Source organism: Camelus dromedarius, chromosome 21 (genome assembly GCF_036321535.1).
Source record: "Camelus dromedarius isolate mCamDro1 chromosome 21, mCamDro1.pat, whole genome shotgun sequence".
Classification (NCBI taxonomy): domain Eukaryota; kingdom Metazoa; phylum Chordata; class Mammalia; order Artiodactyla; family Camelidae; genus Camelus; species Camelus dromedarius.
In genome coordinates this window covers 6935024-6958415 of record NC_087456.1, presented here as the reverse complement: position 1 = coordinate 6958415, position 23392 = coordinate 6935024, and the positions used below count along the sequence as shown (strand labels likewise).

The window sequence follows — 23392 nt, the reverse complement described above, 5'->3', positions numbered from 1 at the left end:
GTTCAATGAAAACATCTCCGTGTGAACGAAGTTCTCTCTTCTTGCGTGCACAGGCAGACAGATGTATTCCAGCATCTGTCTGACTAGGTTTGTACTGAAAAGAGAAAAATGAAATCTCCCGGGCACTGTTTGCCAAGGGATTTGCTCCCCTCCTTTGTCTGTTCTGACTAATCCCAGGGTGGCTGAGAGCTGCCCATTTTGTCTCTGGGTTCAGGCAGGAGGGAAAATTTCTTTCCAAAATAGCCCAGGAGATGGCTGGGCTCCCTGAGACGGGATTTGAGGAAGGACAAAGGGATCGTGTGAGCATTTTGTGAAGGGTGTCTGGATCGGGGGCCTGTTGTTTGGGAGGCGTCCTCCGCTGCCGCCGCCGATTTCACATCTTACGGTAATCCTCTATCGACCGCCGCCTGGCCCTCCTTCCTGCCCACTTAGACTGTCCCTCCCCGCAGTGCCCTCTGATGTCAGGCCCCCTGTTTTACTGCTCTAATTCAACGGCTTCTAATTGGATGCTCTGCCTGGCTAATGGCTTCTTCCCAACTGCCGGGCTGACATTTACTTACCTGATTTCCACCCCTCCCTGTGCTCTCTGGCCTCTTTTGTGAGCAAGAGCTTAAATTAGGCAGGATTTCAGATCCAGCACCTTTTTATATTCCAGCTTGGGCCTCTTTTGGAGGGGGAGTGGGGTGGCTAAGTAGAGAAGAGCCTTGGAAATAGACCCTGGGCCGATCAACCCTGACACCTGCAGATAAACCCAGCTTTGCGACTTACCTGTATCCTGGAACCCCGGCGGACTCCGAGCTGCCTTCCTTTGTTTGCTCTTTAACCTGTACCCCAGCCTGCTTATTTCAGCTGGAACATGCTTTCTTTGTCTCATCACTTACCATCAGACCACTGCCAAAAGAGCCGCTGCTCGTTTTCATCATTGGAAAGGTTCCTGGCTGAACTTTAGACCCTCTCATCACTAGGATTTCACACTCAGAACTGTAATTAGGGCTACTGCCTTCTTAATGGCTATCTTCGTTGTCACAATCCCAACTCACGCCCTTCTCTTCCCTGTCCCTAGATGTGAGCATCTTTGGAGAGATGAGGGAAGGAATCCTGAAAGGATTCCACGTTTGAAATATCCTCACCCTATCATCTTTGCATCTGTCTCTCACTCAGTCTTATATCCCCAAACAAAACAGAACAGGAAGACCAGCCAGTGACCCCAAACACTTGCCTAGAATGCATACTCACAGATTGAGATTAAAAATATTCTCAGATTATGGATTATGGGATTTATTTATTTATAAGCTTCACTCCATGGACAAACACAAACAAGGAAGCTCCCCTTTGGTCTGGGGCCATTTGGCAGCCTGCTTCCATCTCCAGCATCACCCAGGCAGCTATCATTTAGGCAGACTGTTCGCTTGTGGTCTAAAATCTGTCTCCAGGGATCAGTTTCACTTGACTCTTAATTATTTTCCACTTTCCACCCCCTCCAGTCCCTTTGCACACGTGCACGTGCACGTGCACACACACACACACACACACACACAAAATTCCTCTTTAATTGGACCGTAGCACTCTCTATAAAGCGTCTCTATTGTGGTACACAGTCCATTCCCGGGCTGCTCTGATGGACGGCTGTCTCCCTGGGCCAACGCTTCATTAGGTGTGACAGCCGGCAGCCAATGGTCACCGTGCCACCCTGCTCAAGGGCCAAAGCACAGCTGGGTGGGGTGGGGGGAGTCTGGGAGACAAAGGGCAGAGGCAGCGGTGGTGAGACGGGCCCTGGAACTGATGTATAAAGTAAACTGGAGTGCTGTTCAGTCTCTTGTGCCAGGTTATGAAATTAGGAGCTGGGTTAATAAAGGAAACTCAGTTACCCAGGTGTTGCCTCTGCAACTGAGAGATTGATGTTCCAGCCTCAGGAAACATCCAGAATGTCTGAGTCTCAGAGGTGGCCTGTTACCTACACAGTCATTGTGGCCTGTGTACCAGCACCTTCCCCTGTGCAATCCTCCTCCTTTACTGCCAGTGTTCACTCTCTTTCCTGTCTTCGTGGGGAGAGGGTCAGGGAGTAAGAAGGGAAGAAACATCTCTCATGTTTCAGACACTCACGACTGATATACCTGGTTATAGAAACTCGTATAAAAATCAGGGTGTCATTTACATACAACAAAATCCACAATTTGATGGGTTTTGACAAATGTATACACCCCTATAACCATGACGCCATCAAATATAATCTCATAATCCACCCCCCCACCCCCGTTTAATCCCCATGAGACAGATTGGTGTTGTTGGCTCACTTTTATAGCTGGGGAAACACAGAGGACCAGAAAGACTGATGACCATAGCACTGATAATGGTAAGCACTACGGGCCGGGCCCCATCCTAAGCCTTTTGCACATCCTGCATCATTTAATGGCCCCACTGTCTCATTAGCCCCATATTAGATGAAGAAACTTGCCCAGTGTCTCTCAGCTGAATAGTTGGAGTGGGATTCTGGTGCTCAGTTTACGTTCTCACCCCAACAGTACCTTCTCCTCAGGAAGTTAAAAAATGTTCCCCTAGTTAGATTTTCATTTACTCCAGAGAGACAGTCCCCACAAAACAGAACTTAAAGTCACAGAATGGAGAAGCCACATGTCCCAAATTTCTGCCAGTCCCCCTCGCTGACTTTCTTTAAGCTCCAGACAGTCTGCTCTAACCTCATGGACAGAAGAGGTGGGGCTTAAAACGCAGCCTTGTTTGGTTACCCCTTGAAACACTGTGCTTTTCATCTCAGAAACTTCTGGGGGCCCTCTCCCCAAGCAAAGTGATCCAGATTGCCCTGAAAGTTTCGGCATGATCTGGTGGGACGTGTCGAGCTTCGCCAGGAGCTGCTCTCCCTCTCTGAACATTGACGCCCCATCCGTGCATGGACGGGCAAAGTTGTGCGGTGGCTACCTGGGACTCTGCCTTTTACCCACAGCCCCACCACCCCCGAGTGGGGAAACCAGCAATTATTGGATTAGGGCTGATGTGGACGTTTGCTCTTTGTATAAAGCCCTGGCAGTGAGGCCAAGGACGGCCCCTTTCTCTCTCCCATCTGGCAGAGGAGTCCGGCGCCCTAAATCTTTTTGTTGGTTAGTTTCCATGGCAGTCATTGTCTGAGTGTGTGAGCGCATCCGCCCCCTCACCCTCTCTCCTTCCAGAGCGGGCCCTCGCGGCTGAGGCGCGGAGCAGAGAGAGGCAGGCACAGCCGCCAGGGCTCCACGAGAGGGCTGAGGTCCTCCTGGGGGCGGGGGGGGGGGCATGTTCCTGGAGCTCAGGGACCCCTGCGCTTCTGTGCATTCAGGGAGGTGCCCTCTGCATAGGGCCTGGCTGCATCCCAGTTCATCGGCCAGAAGCAGCAGCAGGGGATTCGTCAGTCCAGGAGGAAGCCCTTGGGATCTTGGGGACCCTGCTGAATCTGCCCTCAACCTGCTTCGAGGAGGAGACTCCAGCCCCCTCTCCTCCTTTGTCTTTGGCAGGTGATCACTCGATGTCCCTTTCCCCTGGTCAGGTAAGTTTTATTTCATTCCATCTCTGCAGAATGTCATCTTGGCTTTCCCAGTGCCTGCTGCTGGGGAGACAGGCAGCGGTGTTAGAGACAGGCTGGCGTAGGACTGAAGGGGTGGGGGGGTCTCTAAGTGCCTTTCCTCCTTAGCTAGGCCTCCCTGGCTTTGCAGTTAAAGGTTCCTTCCCAGCTGGTTTTAACCTAGATAATTAACTTCAAAGATCACCATCTCCGGCACAGACCGACCAACATCCAGCCAACAACCAAAACTTCTAGCTTCTGGTCTGAATTCAGCTCAACTTACTGACTATCAGCGATGTACAGGTTGCTGTGCTTGGCTTCAGAGGGGCGGCAGGAATGACACACAATACAGCGCCTGCCTTCAGAATGCTTTCCGCCTGGAAAGACAGAACCTCTACACTGATGGCATGTGAACTCTGGGGCCAGGCAATCTGGATTTCACACCCTATTCTGGCCCTGTGAGCTTGGGCAGGTCACTTAACCTCCCTAAGCCTCAGTTTCCTCATCTGCAAAGTGGGGATAATTGTACCTACCTTATAGGCTGAATTATACACACACACACATATAAAACTTAGATCAGCTCATAACACATAATAATCACCATATACTTGTTAACAATGATTATTAAGTTCATATGAAGTTCAGATTATGTAAAATATGTAAAGAATTTGGCCTAGTGCTCTGAATATCAGTGGTGGTTATTATCATGTAAGGCACAGATACAGATAAAGTTCTTCAGAAACATGGGAGGATTACTCTCGGTGGCACTGAGTCTGAGCACTGAAGAAGGAGTATTTCAACAAGCAGGGATGGTATATGTAGCAGACAGTGCCAAGCCCCGGTGCAGCAGCAGGAAATGAGAGGCCTTCTGGGCACCAGCTCTAGAGCGGTTTGACGGGAGACCAGGCACTGAGCTTGACTGAGAGGATGAGATGGACTTTGGGCCCCAGCATCTTGAGGACAAGGGCCAAGTCTGGGGTGTGACATTGTGAATCCTGGAGTAACCAGCCCGGCACCAGGAGGAGAGGGATTGTGACACTCGGAAGGGATCCCCACTGGGAGCCCCAAGACCGAGATCCAGGTCCTGGCTGAGCTTCCAGTTGAACTGGGTGCTCTGAGGCTAATCCCTTCACCTCCTCTGGGTTTGTTTCCTTACCTGTGACGTGGGGATAATAAAACTTGGTGCGCCGCACAATTTTACTAGAATTATTAACCATGGCATATGAATGTGAAATTATAAATCAGTGTGTAAAGCACAAAGTACTGTTCTTCAAGATAAGGAGGAGTTAGTGTGTCATCTGCACAGCTCTGGGGGGAAATGCAGAGGAAGAAATCATTTAACAAGGAGACTTATGAAAATCGTCCAGTACAAGGCCTGACTCAAAACAGCAGTTGAATGAATGATCTCTTCTGTAATTGAGTGGTTAACGTATTCATTCATTAATTCAACAAATATTCCTGGAATTTCCATTGCATGCCAGGCATTAGGCTGGGTGATGGGAGAGAATGTTAAGAGAAGAGTGGCAGAGACCCTGCCCCGCCCGAGATGCTTACAAGCAACTCGGGGAACTGGCAACCTGAGGACGTCCCTGTGCTCCAAACCAGCAGCTTCCATCCTGCTGGCCATCTTCCAGTTTCTTTCAAGGATTGTTGCAGTTGGACATTTATTTTTAGTTGATTTTAGGCTCCTAAGACACACACCCCCTCCATGGGTCTTGAGAACACCTCCTCTCTGCCCTCTGCTGGTGGGAGTTGTGAGGGCTTTGCAGTAAACAGCTCGAAGTGCATTTCTCATAAATGCCATGCATTCCTGCTGCCTTCCACCACCCCTGAGATGAACCGAAGTGCCTTAATATTTAAAGAGGACTGAATTTGTAATTAGCACCTTAACTGTTATATCAGAGCCATTCCAGAGGTTTTCTATTTAAATGCAAATTGAATCTTCCCGAAGGAAAGCTAATAAGTGATGAAAATAGATAGCAAAAGATGCGGAAGCAGGAGGGAGGTGGCGCTGACGCGGCGCCGTCCCTGTTGTGATGTTGACTTGCTGCCTGCAGCCCATGCTCCCCTCACCTAGAGACCAGGCTCTGAGGATGACGGAGCCTGAGGTGGGGTCTGGCTCCCTGGAGCCTGAGTCTCAATTCCTGTTCATGAAGATGCCCGAATCAGCAGCCATTTGGCTGGGTCCTCACTGAGCTGCTGGAGGTCATCTTAGAATCCTGGTGGCCTGGAGAAGATACTGGTTTTGGAAGGATAGTTTCAGACAAACCGGGGTTTGAATCCAGAATCCTCTTCTGATTAGCCATAGGAGCTTGGGCGAGTTTCCTAATCTCTCTGAGCCTCCGTGCCTTCGTGATGTAAACAACTGTTAATGCTTGTTCCTCTCAAGATTGCTGTCAAGATTATGTGATATACAGAGAAAATGTTCCTGCTACAGAGCAGGTGCCCAACAACTGTTGGTTGCCTTCCATTGTCACGAGGTACTGCTGCACCAATTTCATGTCAAGGTGAGCAAGAAGCAGACTAGCGAGAAAAAAGTGGCATCCTTCTGTTTCCTGCCTAAGGTGGAGGGTGAGGCACAAACATTTTCCATCAAGGGCGCCAGACAGTAAACACTTCACACTTTGCGGGCCATACACGCTCTGTCACAGCTATTCCATTCCACCATTGTAGTGGGAAAGCAGCCACAGACAACACACAAAAGAATGAGCAAATGAGCGTGGCTGTGTTCCAATATAACTTTATTTATAGGCGATGAAATGTGAATTTCATGTAATTTTCACATGTCACAAAACATTTGTCTTTGTATTTTTTCCCCCAACCATTTAAAACTGTAAAAACCGTTCTCAGATTACATGCAGTACAAACACAGGTGGAGGGCTGGATTTGGCCCACGAGTCATGTTTGCTAACCCCCGCCCTGAAGTATCACAAGAGCCCTTCACCCATGATTTGGGGGAGTCTGCACCGAGGAACCTCTCGGAACGTAACTCCTGAGGCTGGGACTGCAGGGGAGGGATGTCATCCAAAGAAGAAAATGGCCCTTTCAGGGCCGGGACTGCCAAGGACAAAAGGACACACAGGGTCCCTGGTGGTGACCTCTGCTGGGGCGCCAGCCTTTAAGTCAGGGCAGGAATAGAGGTATCATCCTACTTCTTGCCTAGTGACGTCCAGGAAGGACTGAGGTTCGTGGACAGGCAGCCATCTCCTGGTGACAGGCAAGGGATGGGTGCTCAAGGGCTTGGGCCATGGCTCTCTCCTCAGCTGGGAAAGGGGTGCAAGTTCCTTGGGCTCCTCAGACCTCCCAGGGGCACACCTGCCTGCCCTGGGAGTGCCTGCTGATGAGAATGGGCAGGCTCTCTGATTCACCCAAGACTCGGCCTGTTTCTGCCTTTTCCTGGGTTCTCTTACATCTATTTTTTTTCTTTAAATTGAAGTATAGTCAGTTGACAATGTTGTGCCAATTTCTCGTGTACAGCATCATGTTTCAGTCATGCATGTACATATATATTCGTTTTCATATTCTTTTTAATTATAGGTTACTATAAGATGTTGAATATAGTTCCCTGTGCTACACAGTAGACACTTGTGGTTTATCTTACATCTATCCTTTTTTTCTTTTTTTAGATTTTTTTGGGGGGTAGTGATTAGGTTTATTTATTTTCTTTATTTATTAATGGAGGCACTGGGGATTGAACCTGGGACCCTGTGGATGCCAAGCTTACACTCTGCCACTGAGCCATACCCTCCTCCCTATCTTACATCTATTCTTAAACACACACTCACACACAAAGCCCTCTTGCAGCCAGCCCATCACACCTCCCCCCTTCTCTGTCTCTAGCACAGAGAGAACACAGGTCACCACACCAGATGGTGACCTTGCTGCTGCGGCAGATTGCCGGTCTCCCGTGGGAGGAAGGGTTAAAGCAGGGCACTGGATGATGCCAGCTCTGCAGTCCCCACCCCCTCCTCTTTAACGTGCCTCTGCCTGATCCCTTCTCCAGAATCTCTGGGGAGGAGGGCATGTGTGCACTCGTGTGTGTGTGTGTGTGTGTGTGTGTGTGTGTGAGAGAGAGAGAGATGTGAAGCACCAGAGGACAAGGGGAGGCAGTGAGGAGAGACAGTGCCAGAGGGAAACCACCCCATATCTCTATAGAGGTCCCGACCAGGGTGGACCACTTCTTTCCAGCAGGAGAATGAGCCGGACCTGCTTTTCTGGTATCCATGGAGGATGGTGGGTAGAACCATGAGGTGGAGCATGAGGCCGCTCTGTTAGAAGCTGCCCCAAGGCCTGGCAAGAAAGGAGGGGCAAAGAGGGCTGCAACCTCTGAGGGTAAATGCTCTCAGTTCTTGGCTCCGAAGAAGCTCTAGGCTGAGTGTCATCTCACACCAGTCCAACTTGTGGGCCCCCATCACCCGCTTCCCAGTCCCATAAAAGGGCCCGGAGCCTTGGATCCCACTGCATATCAGGTTCAGACAAAATCTGGTGCTAACTGGAAGGCAGGGAAGGAGAGTCAGGCCATGAGAAGTCCTCCTCCTGATGGAAGTAGTGATGATCAATAGAAAACCAGTAAATGTGATTTATCAGGTGAACAGTACCCAGCTGGAAACGGGGACTCTCTAGGGAGTGGGCCCGGAAGGAGATGAGACAACAGCCTGAGCTTTTGTCCTTTGGATGAAATAGTTTTAATGGGAGGTGGGGGCCCCTGCAGGAGGTGAGCAGGTGAGACTTTTGTTAGAGGAAGAAGGCCTTATCCTTGGGCCTCAGAGCCTTGTGGGACTGGGCTGTGGGTCTACGGCCCTGCTCACTTAGAGCCTGCCAACGGGACATCCAGGCCCCCCTTACTCAACCCGCAGCGGCCGCATGCACGCCCCATCCATGGCAGGCAGGCTGGCCCATCTGCCAATCAATCTTCCTTGCCGATTTCCCTGCTGGAGCAGCGGGGCTGGTGTGTAAATCATTCAGAGCCCTCTCTCAGCTCTGCCAGGACATGGAGCTCTTTTTAATTAAGAAGGATGGAGGATGCTGCTGGCTCTGGAAACGGCGGTATTAACTTACTAATGGGCATTTAAAGAGCTGTGTGTGTGTTCTCTGTTGCTGCCTTCCCCAGCCTGCGGCCTCTGCTCCTCTGCAGAGCCGCCCAGGCCCCCCTGCCGGTGCTGCTATCCTCTGCATTAGAAGGGGTGGAGGATAATCACCCCCCAGTGCCCTGCCAGGCCCTGGCCTCGTGACCTGGGACAAATGGGCCCATTTTTGCCTTTAGAGGAAGGGTCAGAATCAGGATGAGTTGAGCCCTGGGTCCTCTGCCTCCTGTCCTGGCAGCCTGTGGGTAGGCAACAGGCACCCCAGAAATGGCAGGGCCCACCAGGAAGCATGGTTAGGCCTCCTGGTGGCTGCCCAGGGTCTACAAGGAGCCTGCCCATTAGCAATAGCTGCGGCTCTCACAGGCCCCCATGTCCCTGGCTGACTGGGGGACAGGGGAAGGCCCCCAGTAAAGTCCCTTCCGGTGACTGGAGCTTGGGTAGCGGGCAGCACCTACGAGAGCCAGTGAGGCAGACCTCTGTGCATCTGTACCACCTGGAAGAATGCAAAAATGTCCATTCTGGAACCTGCTTTGTCCTGGGGTTAAACGATTCTTTCTCTAGGGCTTCCCACCCTGCAGGCCCCGCGGAGGAAGAGCGCTCCAGCTTGGGGGGGACCTAAAGCTGCCGTCTTCTCTCTCTTCCTTCCTTCTGATTTTACAGACACCAGAGTGGATATGACTCACCCAGAGGTGCACAGCCCAGTTATGACAAAACATGGGCTGGCACAGAAGTCCCCTGACTCTCAGTCCTGTGTCTTTCCTATTTCCGGCATCTCTGGGGGAGGGGACACCACGGCCTCTCATCTCACCTCATGCTAGTGTTTTAATTTTCTGATGCTCCCCAGCAGGAAATTCTTCCTTTTTATAACACATCCCCAGGCTTTCTTATAAGCCCCATTTCCTCTTACAATTTCCTCCATAAACACAGGGAAGTCGCCAAGGCCTTTCAGGGAAGGCTTCCCTTCCAGCTGTCATTATCGTCCTATGCGTTAAACAGCAGAGGAGTTTGCAGCTTCCCGACTATTTCTTCCCTAAATTGTGCAGCTCGTGAGTCTGAAAACCAAGATGACCGCCCCTCCCCAGCATCCCTTACCTGTGATCCTCTTTCCAATGTCCCAGTTTTATCTAAATAGGCAGGAAGTTGCTCACAGTTGGACAGATGCGTTCATAACCGATATCTGTAAGTCCCTCGAGGCTCCAGGCTCCACACCCTATGCCACGTGCCATGTGCTATATGCTATGTGCCACGTGCTAAGTGCTATGCTCTAGAGGAGGAGGAGGAGGGGGCAAGGGGGGTAATGGAAGGACTGTGACTAACTCAGCTCTCTAATCTAGGCTGCGTGGTCGGGGGGGAAGCCCTACCACTGAGGCCATTCCGCGGGACCCCAAGGGTGGCAGTGCCGCATGAACAGATGTAGATTATGATTGTGATTATTGGCCCCTGTGTCACACCATCTCTAATCAAGTCCACTTGAGCCCAAAATCCATCCTCTGGGCTGGTGTTGGGCAGGAGGAGGCCCTAATGAGGGTTTTCCATGTCGCAGGGAGGACTTAACCCTTCCTTTGGTCTGCTGGCAGCCTCAGTCTTAACTGGCTGAGTCATCCTCTCTCCCCACCCCCTGAATACAGCCTGAGCTTCTGGCACGGAATAGGAAGGTGATTATCTAAAGGAAGGGCACCAGCTGTTCTCCAGATCAGAATGCTGTTTAGGCTGCAGTGGAAGAGGCTCTAGTTAGCTGGGGGGAAAGATATCCTGTCCAAGACAGAAGCCCAGAAATGGAGGGGGCGGGCCCTGGTAAAGAGCCTGCCTTGTGAGACTGGCACCTGCTACTTGGGCACACTGGCCGGAGTACACAGAGAGTCAGAGGGACAGAAAACTGCCATCTCAAGGGGGGAAAGCAAACCGCCCTTCACAGAGGACCTACTGCGTGCCCAGGAACCATGCCTGGCACCCCGTTCCTCCCATAATGCTAGGAAGTAGATTTTCTTCTTCCCTTTTTCACAGATGAGGAACTGAGATTCAGGGTATAAGTGACTTACTCATGGCCACACAGCCAGGGGTTGGCCAAGCAGGGTAGAGGCCCAGTCTGATTCCAGAGTCCACACGCCTCCTCACTGCCTTATGACAGTGGGGCACTGCATGCAGAAAGAGAAGCACACCGGCAAGGTGATCCCAGCCTCTGGGGTTCCAGGTGTGCCCCTCCACCAGCGTGGTACCCACAAAGGGAGGTGCCCACCGACAGGAGGGTAAACTGTATTTCTGAGGCGGGAGAAAGGAGCTACTACAGCCCTTAATAAACAACCCCTCCTTCCCTGCCCCCCAAATGTGCCCTGCACTTGGCACCCCACCAGTCCCTTGAGACCCCCCCCACAGTATCTCCATCCATGGTTGGCCACGCTGGGAATGTGACTGGTTTACTGGGAATAAGAAACTGTCCCCTCACCCACACATTCAGCTTCCCCATAACCTACCACAGAGTTCAGTGAAAGCTGGCCCCTGAATAGCTAATAAACTCAATCGATGCTGAGTCAGACTGCATTTTTAGTGTATGGAAATCAGATCTTAATAAACCCAAGACAAGGGAGGAGGGTATAGCTCAGTGGCAGAGCGCGTGCTTAGCATGCAAGAGGTCCTGGGTTCAATCCCCAGTTCCTCCATTTAAAATAAATTTAAAAAACCCAAGATGAGACCTTTAAGAAAATACTCACTGAGTGACTTTTTCTGGGGCTGCGCACCCTTTCAACAAATTTGACTGATACATCAATATCACAATAATAAAGACTGCAAAGTACCAAGGCTTCATCTTTAGAGGCATCCATGAGATCTCCTCTCCCCACTTGCCAACCTTTCCAGTGCCACCGTGTAACGAAGGCCGACACCTCAAACGCTTCCTAAGAGAGAAGAGAAACCCAGGCCCAATGCAACACAAAGTCTTAAAGCAAGAAGGATTTAGGCTTGACATGAAGAAGAACTTCCTGACAGGGAAAGTGGTTACACACTGGAATAAGCTGGTGAGGAATCAAAGGGGTCACGGGACTCCCCACCTCTGCTTGGCACTCCGCACGTCCCCAGCTTGGTGCCCTCAGCCCAGACGTGGAAGCCACAGGTGACTCAGGGAATCTTAAGTGGCGGTTGCTAGGTTACAAGCTTCCTCAATGTGCTTTCAGTGTAAGGACTAAAGGATGTCACCTGGCTGGGAGGAAGAGCTATGGGGGAGGGAGTAGGGGAGATGGAGACAAGCCAGCACTTCCAGAATGAGCAATTAGGCCATGGCCTGGAAGGCATCCTGTTCTTAGTACTTTTCCAAGGATCTGAGTCCCTAGATCCCACGGTCCTTGTAGAGGGTGATGTTTGCAGGACATAAACATTAGGTTAGAATGGAGCCAATTCTGGGGCCGGATTCTAGTCCTTTCCCAACTATGCTGCCCAGAACAGACAGTATGGCAGTGGGGAGAAGGCAGTCACTGAAACCCTCTGAGGGTCTGGACAAAAAGCCAGATGACAGTAGAGATGCTAGATACCCTTAATAATGCACAATTCTTTCCCTTGTGATTTAATTGTGATAAAGTGAAAGAATGTTGGACTTAGAATTCACAGACTAGACCCACCCTGAACAACTAGCATGGCCCTAAGTCAGTTATTTCATTTCACAAAGTCTCAGAGTCCTCATGTGTAAAAAGTGGGTGCTAATACCTACCTGGCAACCTTTCCTAGGGCTGTTGTTAAGATTATGAGAGGGGTGGGGGAGTATAGCTCAGTGATAGAGCTTGCACTTAGCATGCATGAGGTTCTAGGTTCAATCCCCAGTCCCTCCATTTAAAAAAAATTGAGTTATGCAAACATATATATGTACTAAGCATATATATATATATATATATATATATATATATATATATATATATATATATAAGCATATATCTGCTTATTGAGCTGTCCCACTAGCGGGATGGGTGACGACACAGGAAGTCTTGACCCACGGCTTTGGTAGAAGGCTCAGTGGGCAAAAGAGGCTGAAGGTGGGCCCCCAAAAAGCCCTCTTGAGGGAGATCTATGGCTTTCAATCCTCCAGATCACTCTGTGCTGATTTTTTTTGTGAAGACAGTTTAAACTGAGGCTTCCCTGTTCCTCTGGGCAAAGCATGGTCTCTAGGAAAAAGTGAAATGTTTGGAGCTTCCTGTGAAGCTTCATTAATTCAGGCCACATTATTTTTTGGAATTTATGGGTTCTTATAGAATAGAGAAAACAGAACATAACTTTTGGGGGAGGGTGAAATTTACCCCCTACCCCACCTTGAGTTCTTCTGGCTGATCTAATAATTAAATTGACACAAGACAGATGATTGGGAGGGGGAAAAATAATTTAATTCACATGCACTGAGGTCCCAAAGAAATGGGAGCCCTGAAGTGACCAAAACAGACTGTTTATATATCATTTTCAGATAATTAATTGTGAAGGTTTAACAAAGGGGCTTATGCTTGGGGTCGCAGACTGATGAAGACCTGAGAAGTTTGTTCACGTGGCCTTCTGTGTCTTGAACCACCTATAACCCTGGTGAGAAGGATGCTTTCTATCCTCTGGGTGTAGGGAGGCTGCTTTCACATGGGAGATTTATTTCCCACTTTCAGGGGGGAAAAAGGGGGCTCAGAGTGTGTTTTTAATCTCAAAATTTCTCCACTGGCTCTTTCCCAAGTAACTAACTTAAAATAATCAATATGCCATGTGGTAGTATATCTTGGGGTGGCCTGCTCTGAGCCCCAATACAACCTTCTTCTGTGAAGCTTCCAGAGCTACTTACTTTGTAAGTCCAGGGAATTCACCCTGAAAAACAGTGGAATTTCTAAGCCAAGAACTCACAATGTTAAGATGGCCCTATTGTGAGCTGTGACTTCTGTTTCTTACAGGAAGTCATTTCTAAGTGAGGGGCGAAATGTTTGTGCTTGTTCTCAGTTTTCCCTTTTCTTGGTTTTGTTGACAGTAGTTATAGTAGTAATAGAGTTAATAGCGATTTACCAGGCTCCTGCTATGTGTCAGAAGCTGAACTGAACACTTTACAAATATTATCTCATTTAGTCTTCACAAAAATCTACAAAGATATATCTATAGCTACTCAGAACTAAAAAGGAATGAACTATTGATACATGCAAAACTTGGATGAGTCTCCAGGGAATTATGCTGGGAGCCAAAAAAATCAGTCCCCAAAGGTGACATGCTGTAAGATTCTATTTATATGACATTCTTGAAATGACAAAATTATGGAAATAGAAAACAGATTAGCGGTTGCCAGGGGTTGGAGAGAGAGGGGCGAGAGAAGAAGGCATGGCTATAAAGAGGCAACGTGAAAGGTTCTTGTGATGATGGAGATGTTCTGTATCTTGACTAATCAATTTCCATATCCTGCGCTGGAGAGGGTGTGGAGAAAAAGTAACTTGCCTACACTGTTGGTGGGAATGTAAATTGGTTCAGCCACTATGGAGGACAGTGTGGAGATTCCTCAAAAAAACTAAAAATAGACTTACCATGTGACCCAGCAATCCACTCCTGGGCATATATTGGGAGGAAAATACAATTCAAAAAGGCACATGCACCCCAATGTTCACAGCAGCACTATTTACAATAGCCAAGACACGGAAACAACCCAAATGTCCATTAACAGATGACTGGATAAAGAAGATGTAGTATATATGTATACAGTGGAATACTACTCAGCCAAAAAAAGAATAAAATAATGCCATTTGCAGCAACATGGATGGAGATTGTCATTATAAGTGAAGTCAGTCAGAAAAAGAAAGAAAAATACCATATGATATCGCTTATATGTGGAATCTTAAAAAAAAGATTACAAATGAACTTATCTACAAAACAGAATAGACTCACAGACATAGAGAACAAACCTATGGTTACCAGTGGGTAAAGGGAGTGGGAAGGGATAAACTGAGAATTCGAAATTTGCACCTCTTGGGGAGTGATGGAAATGTTAGCTATCTTGATTGTGGTGGTGGTTTCATTGATGTATACATAAAAAGAAAAAAAAAAACTCAAAAAATTTTCCATATCCTGGTTGTGATATTATTGTACTGTAAGCTTTGCAAGATGTTATCATTGAAGGAAATTGGGTAAAAAGTGTTATTTTTTACAACTGCATGTGAATCCACAATTTATCTCAAAATACAGTTTAATTTAAATAATATAAAGAACCTGAGGTTAAGAGTAGTTAAATAATTTCAGAGCCAGAATTTAAACCAAGGTCTGTCAGATTCCCAAGCCTGAGAGATTCAAGACTTGACTCTATTCAAGGAAACCAGATTAAGAGGACCCCATAAGCCTGGCAGTCAATCAGACCATGTGGCTTACTGATGTCATGGACACCTTTGTTACTGGGGACTATTTTCCTGATAAGGCGACTAGAGAGTGGCTTGCAAGAATTATTTGGCAAGCCATGTGGTTCTGTGCTGAGGGCCAAGATTTGATAACCAGGTTTCCCCTTCCTGAGGTGTGTAAAGAAAGGCAATGTGGGAGGGACCACCCACGTGTTTGTCTTTCTGGGTTTGTCTCTGGCTGTGTGTCCGCATAACTGTTCATTTGTCAGTTTCTCTGTGGATTGAGTATTTCGGGGGGTGGGGGTAAGATTATGTGTACGTTATGGATATATGCGCAGGTCGGTGTGTAAACTGCTTGGATGCACCTGTGTCAGGTCTGCGTGTGCCACACCCACAGAACTTGTTTCTATTAGGTTAAACCATTTGATAAAACCTCCCCCAAAGCAAAGCCGACTATTGAGCCAGACAAAGTGGGTCTGTGTACTGTAGATAAACTGGGTAATTGGACTCTCCGCCTCCTCATCCAAAACAAACACTCACAAACCGCCCACCCCCACACTGGAGGGAGTCTGGTCCCGTCATCTGGGTACTTGGCGTTAGTGCCCGGCTTTCCCTGAACAGGAGACAAGGTGAGCGTCTACGGCCGGGCCCTTTCCCTCCCCCGCGGGCCGGGCGCCGCCAGGGTTTCTGTAAAAGGGTCACGGCTCGCTCCGCCGCGGGGCGCACGCGGATTCCTGCACAGGTGTGGCGGCTGCCGGCGGGGATGTGCGAGGAGCAGGCGCGCCGGCCTCCCCCCAGCCCCCAGCGGCGGCTTCGCTTCTCCTTCCTGCTCCTCGTTTATTCTCCTCATCTGCATGTGTGACGGCGGTGTGCGGACTAGGGAAGGACAGAGCGCCCTCTCCCCTGCTGGCCGCGCCGCTCTCGGGTAATGCGCTGCCTGCGCCTCGCCGCCGCGCTCCTCCGGCCTGGCTGTGTAAGTGGCGCGGGGCGGGGGCGGGGGCGGAAGATCGCGGGGATGGGGAGCTGGGAAGAGGCAGGCGTCGGCGCCGAAAGGTGTTAACTCCTTGCTTCACCGGGAGGCGGCCGGGCACCTGGAAGCCCAGAACGCCCCCGGCCCCTCGCGCGCTCCGCTGGTTTCCGACCAATCGGCGGCGAGAGCCACGGTGGACAAAGCTGGGCGGGCGTGATGCTGCCGCGGGGTGGCGCCCTCGCCGCCGCGTCTTCCCTTGAAAGTTGGCGGGGGGCTGGGAGCCCGCGCGCCCGCCCACGCCGGGAGCCCAGGGCGCTTGGCCCTGGCTGCCCTTGATTCGCCCCATTCCTCCTGCAGGGCCAGGCGCGGACGCCGCCGGACCGCTGAGGCTTGAGGGACGGTAAAGCGCTGGCCGGCGTCGGGGCCCTTCCTGGGGGTCGGGCGGGAGCCCGAGGACGGGAGCGAGATGGAGGCGGCGAGAGGGGGCGCGCAGTAGCCGGCGGATCCCCGGGTTCGCACCTCCCCCGGCACCCTGGCGCTCGGCGTGGTCGCGGCGGGCGGGGCCCCCGGGGCTGCCATGGAGGTGCCTAACGTCAGGGACTTCCAGTGGAAGCGCCTAGCGCCACTGCCCAGCCGCCGGGTCTACTGCTCCCTGCTGGAGACCGGGGGGCAGGTCTATGCCATTGGGGGATGTGATGACAACGGCGTCCCCATGGACTGTTTCGAGGTCTACTCCCCTGAGGCCGACCAGTGGACCGCCCTGCCCCCCCTGCCCACAGCCCGGGCCGGGGTGGCCGTCATCGCCCTGGGCAAGCGGATCATGGTGATCGGGGGTGTGGGCACCAGTCAGCTGCCCCTGAAGGTCGTGGAGATGTACAACATTGATGAGGGCAAGTGGAAGAAGAGGAGCATGCTGCGCGAGGCCGCCATGGGCATTTCCGTCACGGCCAAAGGCGAGTGGGGCCAGGGCTGAGGGAGGCAGAGAGAAGGGAGTGGGGGGGGTCAAAGGGAAATGGAGTGATGCCGACACTGGGTTGGAGGCCATGATCATATTCCTGATCCCATTTGATCCTTAGGGTGGACACTGAAACTAGAGGCCAGCTTGCCTTATTTTATAGATGGTAAAACTAGGACTCAGCAAATGCGGTGTCTAGTAAATCCATATGATGCCAGAGCTCCCCTCCACCGCACCAGGCTCCTCCTAGCAAGTGAGCAGGCCTGGCCAGAGGGGAGAGCCAGAGGGTTAGTACAATGTCTCTGTAGGTCCCTTCATTCCACAGAATGACCAGGCTTCCCACCCACAGCACCAAATCCCCTGAAATCTGCCTTGCAGGTGCCACTACTTCCAGACATATATTTGGGGTCCTGAGGATGTTCACGCCAACCTCGTACCATCTCCAGGCCCCACTGGGAGGGCTTTGGGACCTGATTCCAGGAACTTCTCCCTACCATCTGCCTCCTAATCTCAGAGATCCTGATGAGTGGAGATCAGAATATTCCTGAGGGTCCTGCCCCTGTGGTATCTGGCCCAGGTTCACTAAGTTTTCAGGGCGGGCATGTGCTGAGCACGTAGCTTTGTGATTCTCATTTCACTCTCTCCAAGCCCATCATTTCCTTCTTTTCAGGCCAGATACAGCCCAGAATGTAGAGGGGACTCTGAAAGCTCTTCTGCTAAAACACACAGGGTTTTATGGGAAGTGGTCCAACAGGAGTTAGGAGACCCCAAGTTCAGATCAGAGAGGCTTAGTGGGATGCAACTTTCCCTCCCTCTCCTACAAAAACCATCCCAGCTGCCTGTTGCGTCTCCTATAGGTTAGAAACCAGTATTTCTTGAGCACCTGCTCTGTCCCTGACACAGTTCTAGGTCCCAGGGAGGAAGGCAAGAGGCAGAAGATCTGATCCCTGCCGTTAGGAGCCCAGGTCTGAAACCAATGAAGGTGACCAGAGAGAAACTCTAACTCAGAATCCCTCAGGGTAGAGTGGCCAGTGGGGCCTCCTGAACTCCCATAAGGAAGTAAGGAAACTGGAAGAAAGGAAGGAAGGAAGGAAGGAAGGAAGGAAGGAAGGAAGGGAGGAAGGAAGATGGAAAACATGGAGGCCCATGGGGAAATGGAGAGGGAGCGGGCTTCAATAAATGGTGCTGAAAAAAAAATGATGCTGAAAGATTAAGAACTAACATTTATTGAGTCCTTACCATAGGTGCTTTTAAATATATTAATCTCTTTGACCCTCACAACCTGTCTGATGAGGTAAGTGCTATGATCATCTTCATTACAGTGAGAAGTAATATGAGGCCCAGAGAGGTTAAGTAACTTGCCCACCATTACACAGCTAGCAGGTGATGGTTGAGTCTGTGCTCTTAACTATGGCATTGAGTGGGCTCAACAGTTTACTAAGAATTTACATGCCTTTGTGCCAGGCTTTATACCAGATGCTGGGGCCACAGGTTAACAAATTCTCAAGGACCTAACAATCTATTGAAAGAAACAAAGACGATTTCAGTAACGTGTGGCAAGTGGGGTGGTGCGGATGCCATGGGAGGCAGTGAACCACTGCGGTCAGCCCACCTTACAGTTCAGGGACACCCAGGTGACTCTGAAAGAATGACTAAGAATCAGGTGCAGGAGCGCTGGTGTGGAATGGATGGGCGGGTTCCCAGCTGGAGGTATGCAGGTGAACCAGGACTGAGAGAGGTGGCGTTTGTGTCAGTAAATCACTCATTACAGAGGCCCCATCTCCCAGCCACAGGCTGGGGTAGGGATTTTTTTCCTCTCTCTTTAGTAAGATTAGAAAGTAGAAAAAAGTAGTGCTCATCCCTGCAAGGCCCTTGAAGAGTAAAGGCCTCTTAGAGCCAGAAGTGGTGAAGACTGGCGACTAAGAGAGAGAACCCCACGCAGGGATGGGTCCCCGGGAAAAAGAGAGCCCTAGAGGGTAGGGCTCTGTCCTTAACAGGCTGCACGAGGTACTGGGGTGAGGCTCAGGGAATCGTGGATGCCTTGCCCTTCTCTTGGGTGCAGTGTGTCAGGGGAGTGCCTTGAGAGGCCGCCTGCAGCCAAGAGCGCTGGAGAAAGGAGGGGACTCGCTTCTCTTCTCAGAGTGCCTTGCCCACTGCCTGGACAGGGTTTCATAAAGGGGCCAGTTTGCTCTCCTCCCTCATTCACCCCTAGCCCTGTCCCATCCAGTGCAGGGTGCCTCCTGGAGCCCACATGCCCTTCAGTGTGTGAAGGAGGATGGCCTTCCTCAGTCCAGACAAAGAAGGAAGCAGCAGCAGTCCAGTGTCCCCCAAGGCCAATGACAGCAGGGCTGACCTCATTTCCTAAGACTCCCACTAGCCCTAGGGATATCTAGATCTGGGAGTGCCTGGGGAACAGGCCACTCCTGGAGGGCATCAAAGGAACTCCTTCCTCTTTGGCATCCCCTCTGTCTGCCCAGGAAGGAGGAGAATGGAGGGGTCAAGACCTGCAAAGGGTGGTCCAGGCCTAGACTCCACCAAGTCTGCCTCTCGGCAAGGCTTAGCATTTCAAGCTTAAGCAAGGGCCAGGCACCAAGACAGGCTAAGGCATGTAGGCCTGACATGGCTTCGAAAAGACCCAGGCTTGACCATAGCAGGAACTTTTAATGGTGCCACCAACTCATTCTCTGGCAGAGCAGTGGTTGTGAAACTGGTCTGGCCTCAGTGCTGGCATTCAAGGGGTTAACAGAGGCTGGCCATGGTAGAGGATGAGTCCGATGGCCTGTCTCATGGCGTCTGTTGTGTGGTCTTTCTCCTTAGATTACAGAGTGTACGCGGCAGGCGGGATGGGCCTGGACCTCCGTCCACACAGCCACCTCCAGCACTATGACATGCTCAAGGACATGTGGGTGTCTCTAGCACCCATGCCCACCCCGAGATATGCTGCCACCTCCTTCCTCCGGGGTTCCAAGATCTATGTGCTGGGTAAGGACAGGTTGTCTGTCCCATGTCTGTCCTGCCTTCCCTCCCCTGGGTCAGTTCCTATTGGAAGCAGTGCCTGTCTGTGTGCTGAGCATCTTCTGGGCACTGGGGTTTATCACGCCACCCCACCTCTCAGGGAACTTCCTGTGTGATCCAATCAGAAGGGGCAACCCAGCCCCAGTGCTCAGGGGCTTACTCTGCTTGCCCAATCCCCGCCCACTCTGGCCTCCAGGGGGACGACAGTCCAAGTATGCGGTCAACGCCTTCGAGGTCTTTGACATCGAGACTCGCTCCTGGACCAAGTTCCCCAACATTCCCTGTAAGCGGGCCTTCTCCAGCTTTGTGACCCTGGATGACCGCTTGTACAGCCTGGGCGGCCTGCGGCAGGGTCGGCTCTACCGGCAGCCCAAGTTCCTCCGGACGATGGACGTGTTCGACATGGAGCAGGGTGAGCCGGGCGCCGGCCCCTGGCTGCCCACCTTTGCTCTGGCTGAATCCCCCACCTTACCCCCATCCCATCCATCCGCCCAGGCCCACTTTTCCAGCTGGGAGTGCTTTCCAGAAGTGTGAACACCCCTCTCCATTCAGGGATGCTCTTGGGAGCAAATTCTTTGATCTGTACAGGGCTCCCTTTGATTGGCTGGTTGTTTTTATCAAAGCCTTTTCCATCTATTGTCGCTTCTTACAACATCCAGGCAGGGCCAGGTGAGGGAGGGCTTTTTCCTGCTTTTTGTTCACAGAGAAACAGAAGGATCCGGACTCCTACGCTCTGCCTCTAGTCAGCCTCCTCTCCAGCTTAGAGCCTGTGAGAGCAGAGGCAGAACTAGGTGATTCGTTATAAGAGATTATGGTCCCCTGGACTGCAGCACACATGGGGGAAGGTGGAGGCCATGGAGAGTCTTTCCAAACAGCGTTGTATCTGCACTGGGCGTGAAGGGTAGATGGAGTGGACATGCTGCCTCAGCTGCGGGCTGTTTGTGTATTTGGTGGGGGTGGTCAGCAGCTAATTCTCTGTGTGTCTCCTGCTGCCCTCCGTGGCCTCCAGGGGGATGGCTGAAGATGGAGCGCTCCTTCTTCCTCAAGAAGCGGCGGGCAGACTTTGTGGCCGGCTCTCTGAGCGGACGGGTCGTAGTGGCTGGAGGACTTGGTAAGGATGGAGCTTCCGGGCTGGCTCTGTGGTTCAGGTGCTCGGTGGATCCTTGGCAGTCTGCATGAGCAGGAGAAGGGGCTGGCTCCTTGCCCACCACCTGCCTACCGCTTTATTCCAGAGAATTCAAAACGCTCCCTTCCTCCCACCCTGGATGTCGTATCTCCATGTATGGGCCCCAGAAGTGGTCTCTCTGGCCTCTCACACAGGGGAAACTGAAGCCCACAGAGCATAAGGGACATACTGATGACCGTGTCACACAGGGTTGCTGTGCACAGGTCCTTGGGGCCTTTCCAGGAATGACTGGTGGTAAAAAGTGTGGCAGGGATTGGCCTCGGTCTTCTTTCTCTGACCCATCTCTTCTCCCTGGATACCAGCTCCATCACGGAGTAGGAGGGCAGTCTGATCGAATACGTTATTCTAATGAATTCAGGATTTGCTGCATGACCCCTCCCGGAGGTGAGCGGCATTTTGAGGGAGGGACCCCGACATCACAGGGGAGAGATGGGCAGTGTCCAGGCACCCAGAGTTTACTCAGCGCGGACAGACCCCCACTCTACCCACGCAGGAAAGGAGCTTGATGTGAGCCAGACCACGTGTGCAGCTTTCTTAGGAAAAGGCAGTTGTGTCTAGAAACTTCTAGTGAAAGCAGGAGGTAGGGAAAGAAAGCTTAATCTTGAGGAGATGAAAAGACAGAGGAGGCAGGAAGGGCGAAGTGGCAGTTTGAGAAAAGGGTGGGGAGGGAGCAGTTCCACAGCCAGGGAAGTTTGAGGATGCCTGGCCTCTGTGGTGGGGATTGGGGGTTAGGGGTGACCACCGGCACGGATTGGTGGCTGGACTCCTTTGTGAGATTTGGTTCCCTCGGCACTTTTAGGCAACCAACCCACTGTCCTGGAGACAGCGGAGGCATTCCACCCGGGGAAGAACAAGTGGGAGACCCTCCCCGCCATGCCCACACCCCGTTGTGCCTGCTCCAGCATCGTGGTCAAGAACTGCCTCCTGGCCGTGGGAGGTGTCAACCAGGGTCTGAGCGACACCGTCGAAGCCCTGTGTGTCTCTGACTCCTAGCCGTCCCTGGGCCCAGTGCCTGTGTCCTGGATCGGATCACCCACTCTTGACAAGAGGAACGGTCTCGTCAAAGCAGTTTGGGCCGCTTCCCAGGATGCCGGCTCCTGTCAGCGGCCAGTGGGGTCAGGCCCTGGGGCCCTGAGTGACCTCTCCACCTGCAAACCCTACCCATCCCCGGAAACTGCAAGGAGTCTGGATGACTCTGCCGGCCCCGCCCCCTCGCCAGGGCTCAGGTGACCTCTGGGGAGAGTCCTCACTTGCTGCTCAGGCAGAGGGAGGTACAGGAGTGCCCCGCCTACCCCGCTCTGGCCTTACCCCTCCCCATCTGCAGGATGGGAGGTAGGCAGGGCAGTTCTCACCCAGAGGATAGCTCCTTATAGCTGTCCTTTCCCCGGCTCTGCACCAGTCTGACGGCCTCTTAGGATGGAAAATGGAGAAGGGTGGCATGGATACCAAACCCCTCTTCCCTACCTTGGTCTACATTCCCTTCCCTCTTTGGTGGCCAACTGTGGGCCTGCCCTGGACCTCATCTGCTCAGCAAGAACTGACCCTGGAGCTGGAGACTTGGAAGGGGAGTCGGGTTCACGTGGACTGGTACAGTCCAGCAGCCTTGGCCAGGAAGGACCCAGGCCTCTCGGGGTCCCAGTGGGAATGTGATGATGGGGAAGGAGCAGACTTCCAGCCCAAGGTCTGCTCCCCACTTTTCTCTCTCCATTTCTCCTTTGGTCACCCCTCCCCACCAGAGGCCCAGCCCTTTGTCACGGACAGCCCAGAGTGTTTCTGCGTGAAACCTTCTCATTTACACTGTGGCATCAAAATCCACGAAGGATGGACTCATTGCACTCTGGTTAACAGCAGCAGCACAATGATTAAAATCTATATTCCTATCTTCTCTGGCACCCTGGTGCAGGGGTGGGGTGGACAGTGTCTGGATGTGTGGAGGGGACCGCATGAAACAGTCCCTCTGACATTCTCAGGCTAAATGGGATTCCAAGTGACCAGCTGTTCTTGGCTGTCCCCTCTGAGGACACCTCCACCTTCAAACCACCCCTCCCCCACCAGTCACCTCACTGCTGATAGAACAGCGCACTTTCCATCTCTCAAGCGTGGACACCCCTGAGTGTGTTAGGAAAAGTTTGCGCTCGTTAGCTGACTTCCTCATCAGATTACTCCTCGTGTCTGGCCTCAGTTCGTTCCGCTCAAGATCATTTCTGTCCTGCCCACTGTAGAAAGGGAGTTGCTCACAGATGTGAAAACATGAAGGACACGCCCCCTTCTAGCTTACAAAGCACCCCTTTCTGATTCCCAGTTATTTTTAAAAGCTA

General features: G+C 51.7%; 1 protein-coding gene across 4 annotated transcripts; it reads left to right on the top strand.

Moving 5' to 3' along the window:
• Positions 1-3294: 3294 nt before the first annotated feature.
• KLHDC8A (kelch domain containing 8A) lies at positions 3295-23103 on the top strand. Of its 4 annotated transcripts, XR_004132238.2 has the most exons (7): positions 15796-15921; positions 16276-16871; positions 19691-19855; positions 20085-20300; positions 20898-20999; positions 21377-21458; positions 21874-21995. XR_004132238.2 is itself a non-coding variant. In XM_031438721.2 (6 exons), exons 2-6 carry the CDS (start codon positions 16496-16498, stop codon positions 22065-22067), a joined length of 1053 nt encoding a protein of 350 aa, XP_031294581.2. In that variant the 5' UTR covers positions 3295-3532; positions 16276-16495; the 3' UTR covers positions 22068-23103. The 4 variants fall into 4 exon arrangements, 3 of the variants coding, with proteins under 3 accessions (XP_031294581.2, XP_064333179.1, XP_064333180.1); XM_031438721.2 differs by lacking the exons at positions 15796-15921; positions 21377-21458 and adding an exon at positions 3295-3532 and having other exon boundaries at positions 21874-23103; XM_064477109.1 differs by lacking the exon at positions 21377-21458 and having other exon boundaries at positions 21874-23103.
• The last annotated feature ends 289 nt before the right edge of the window (positions 23104-23392 follow it).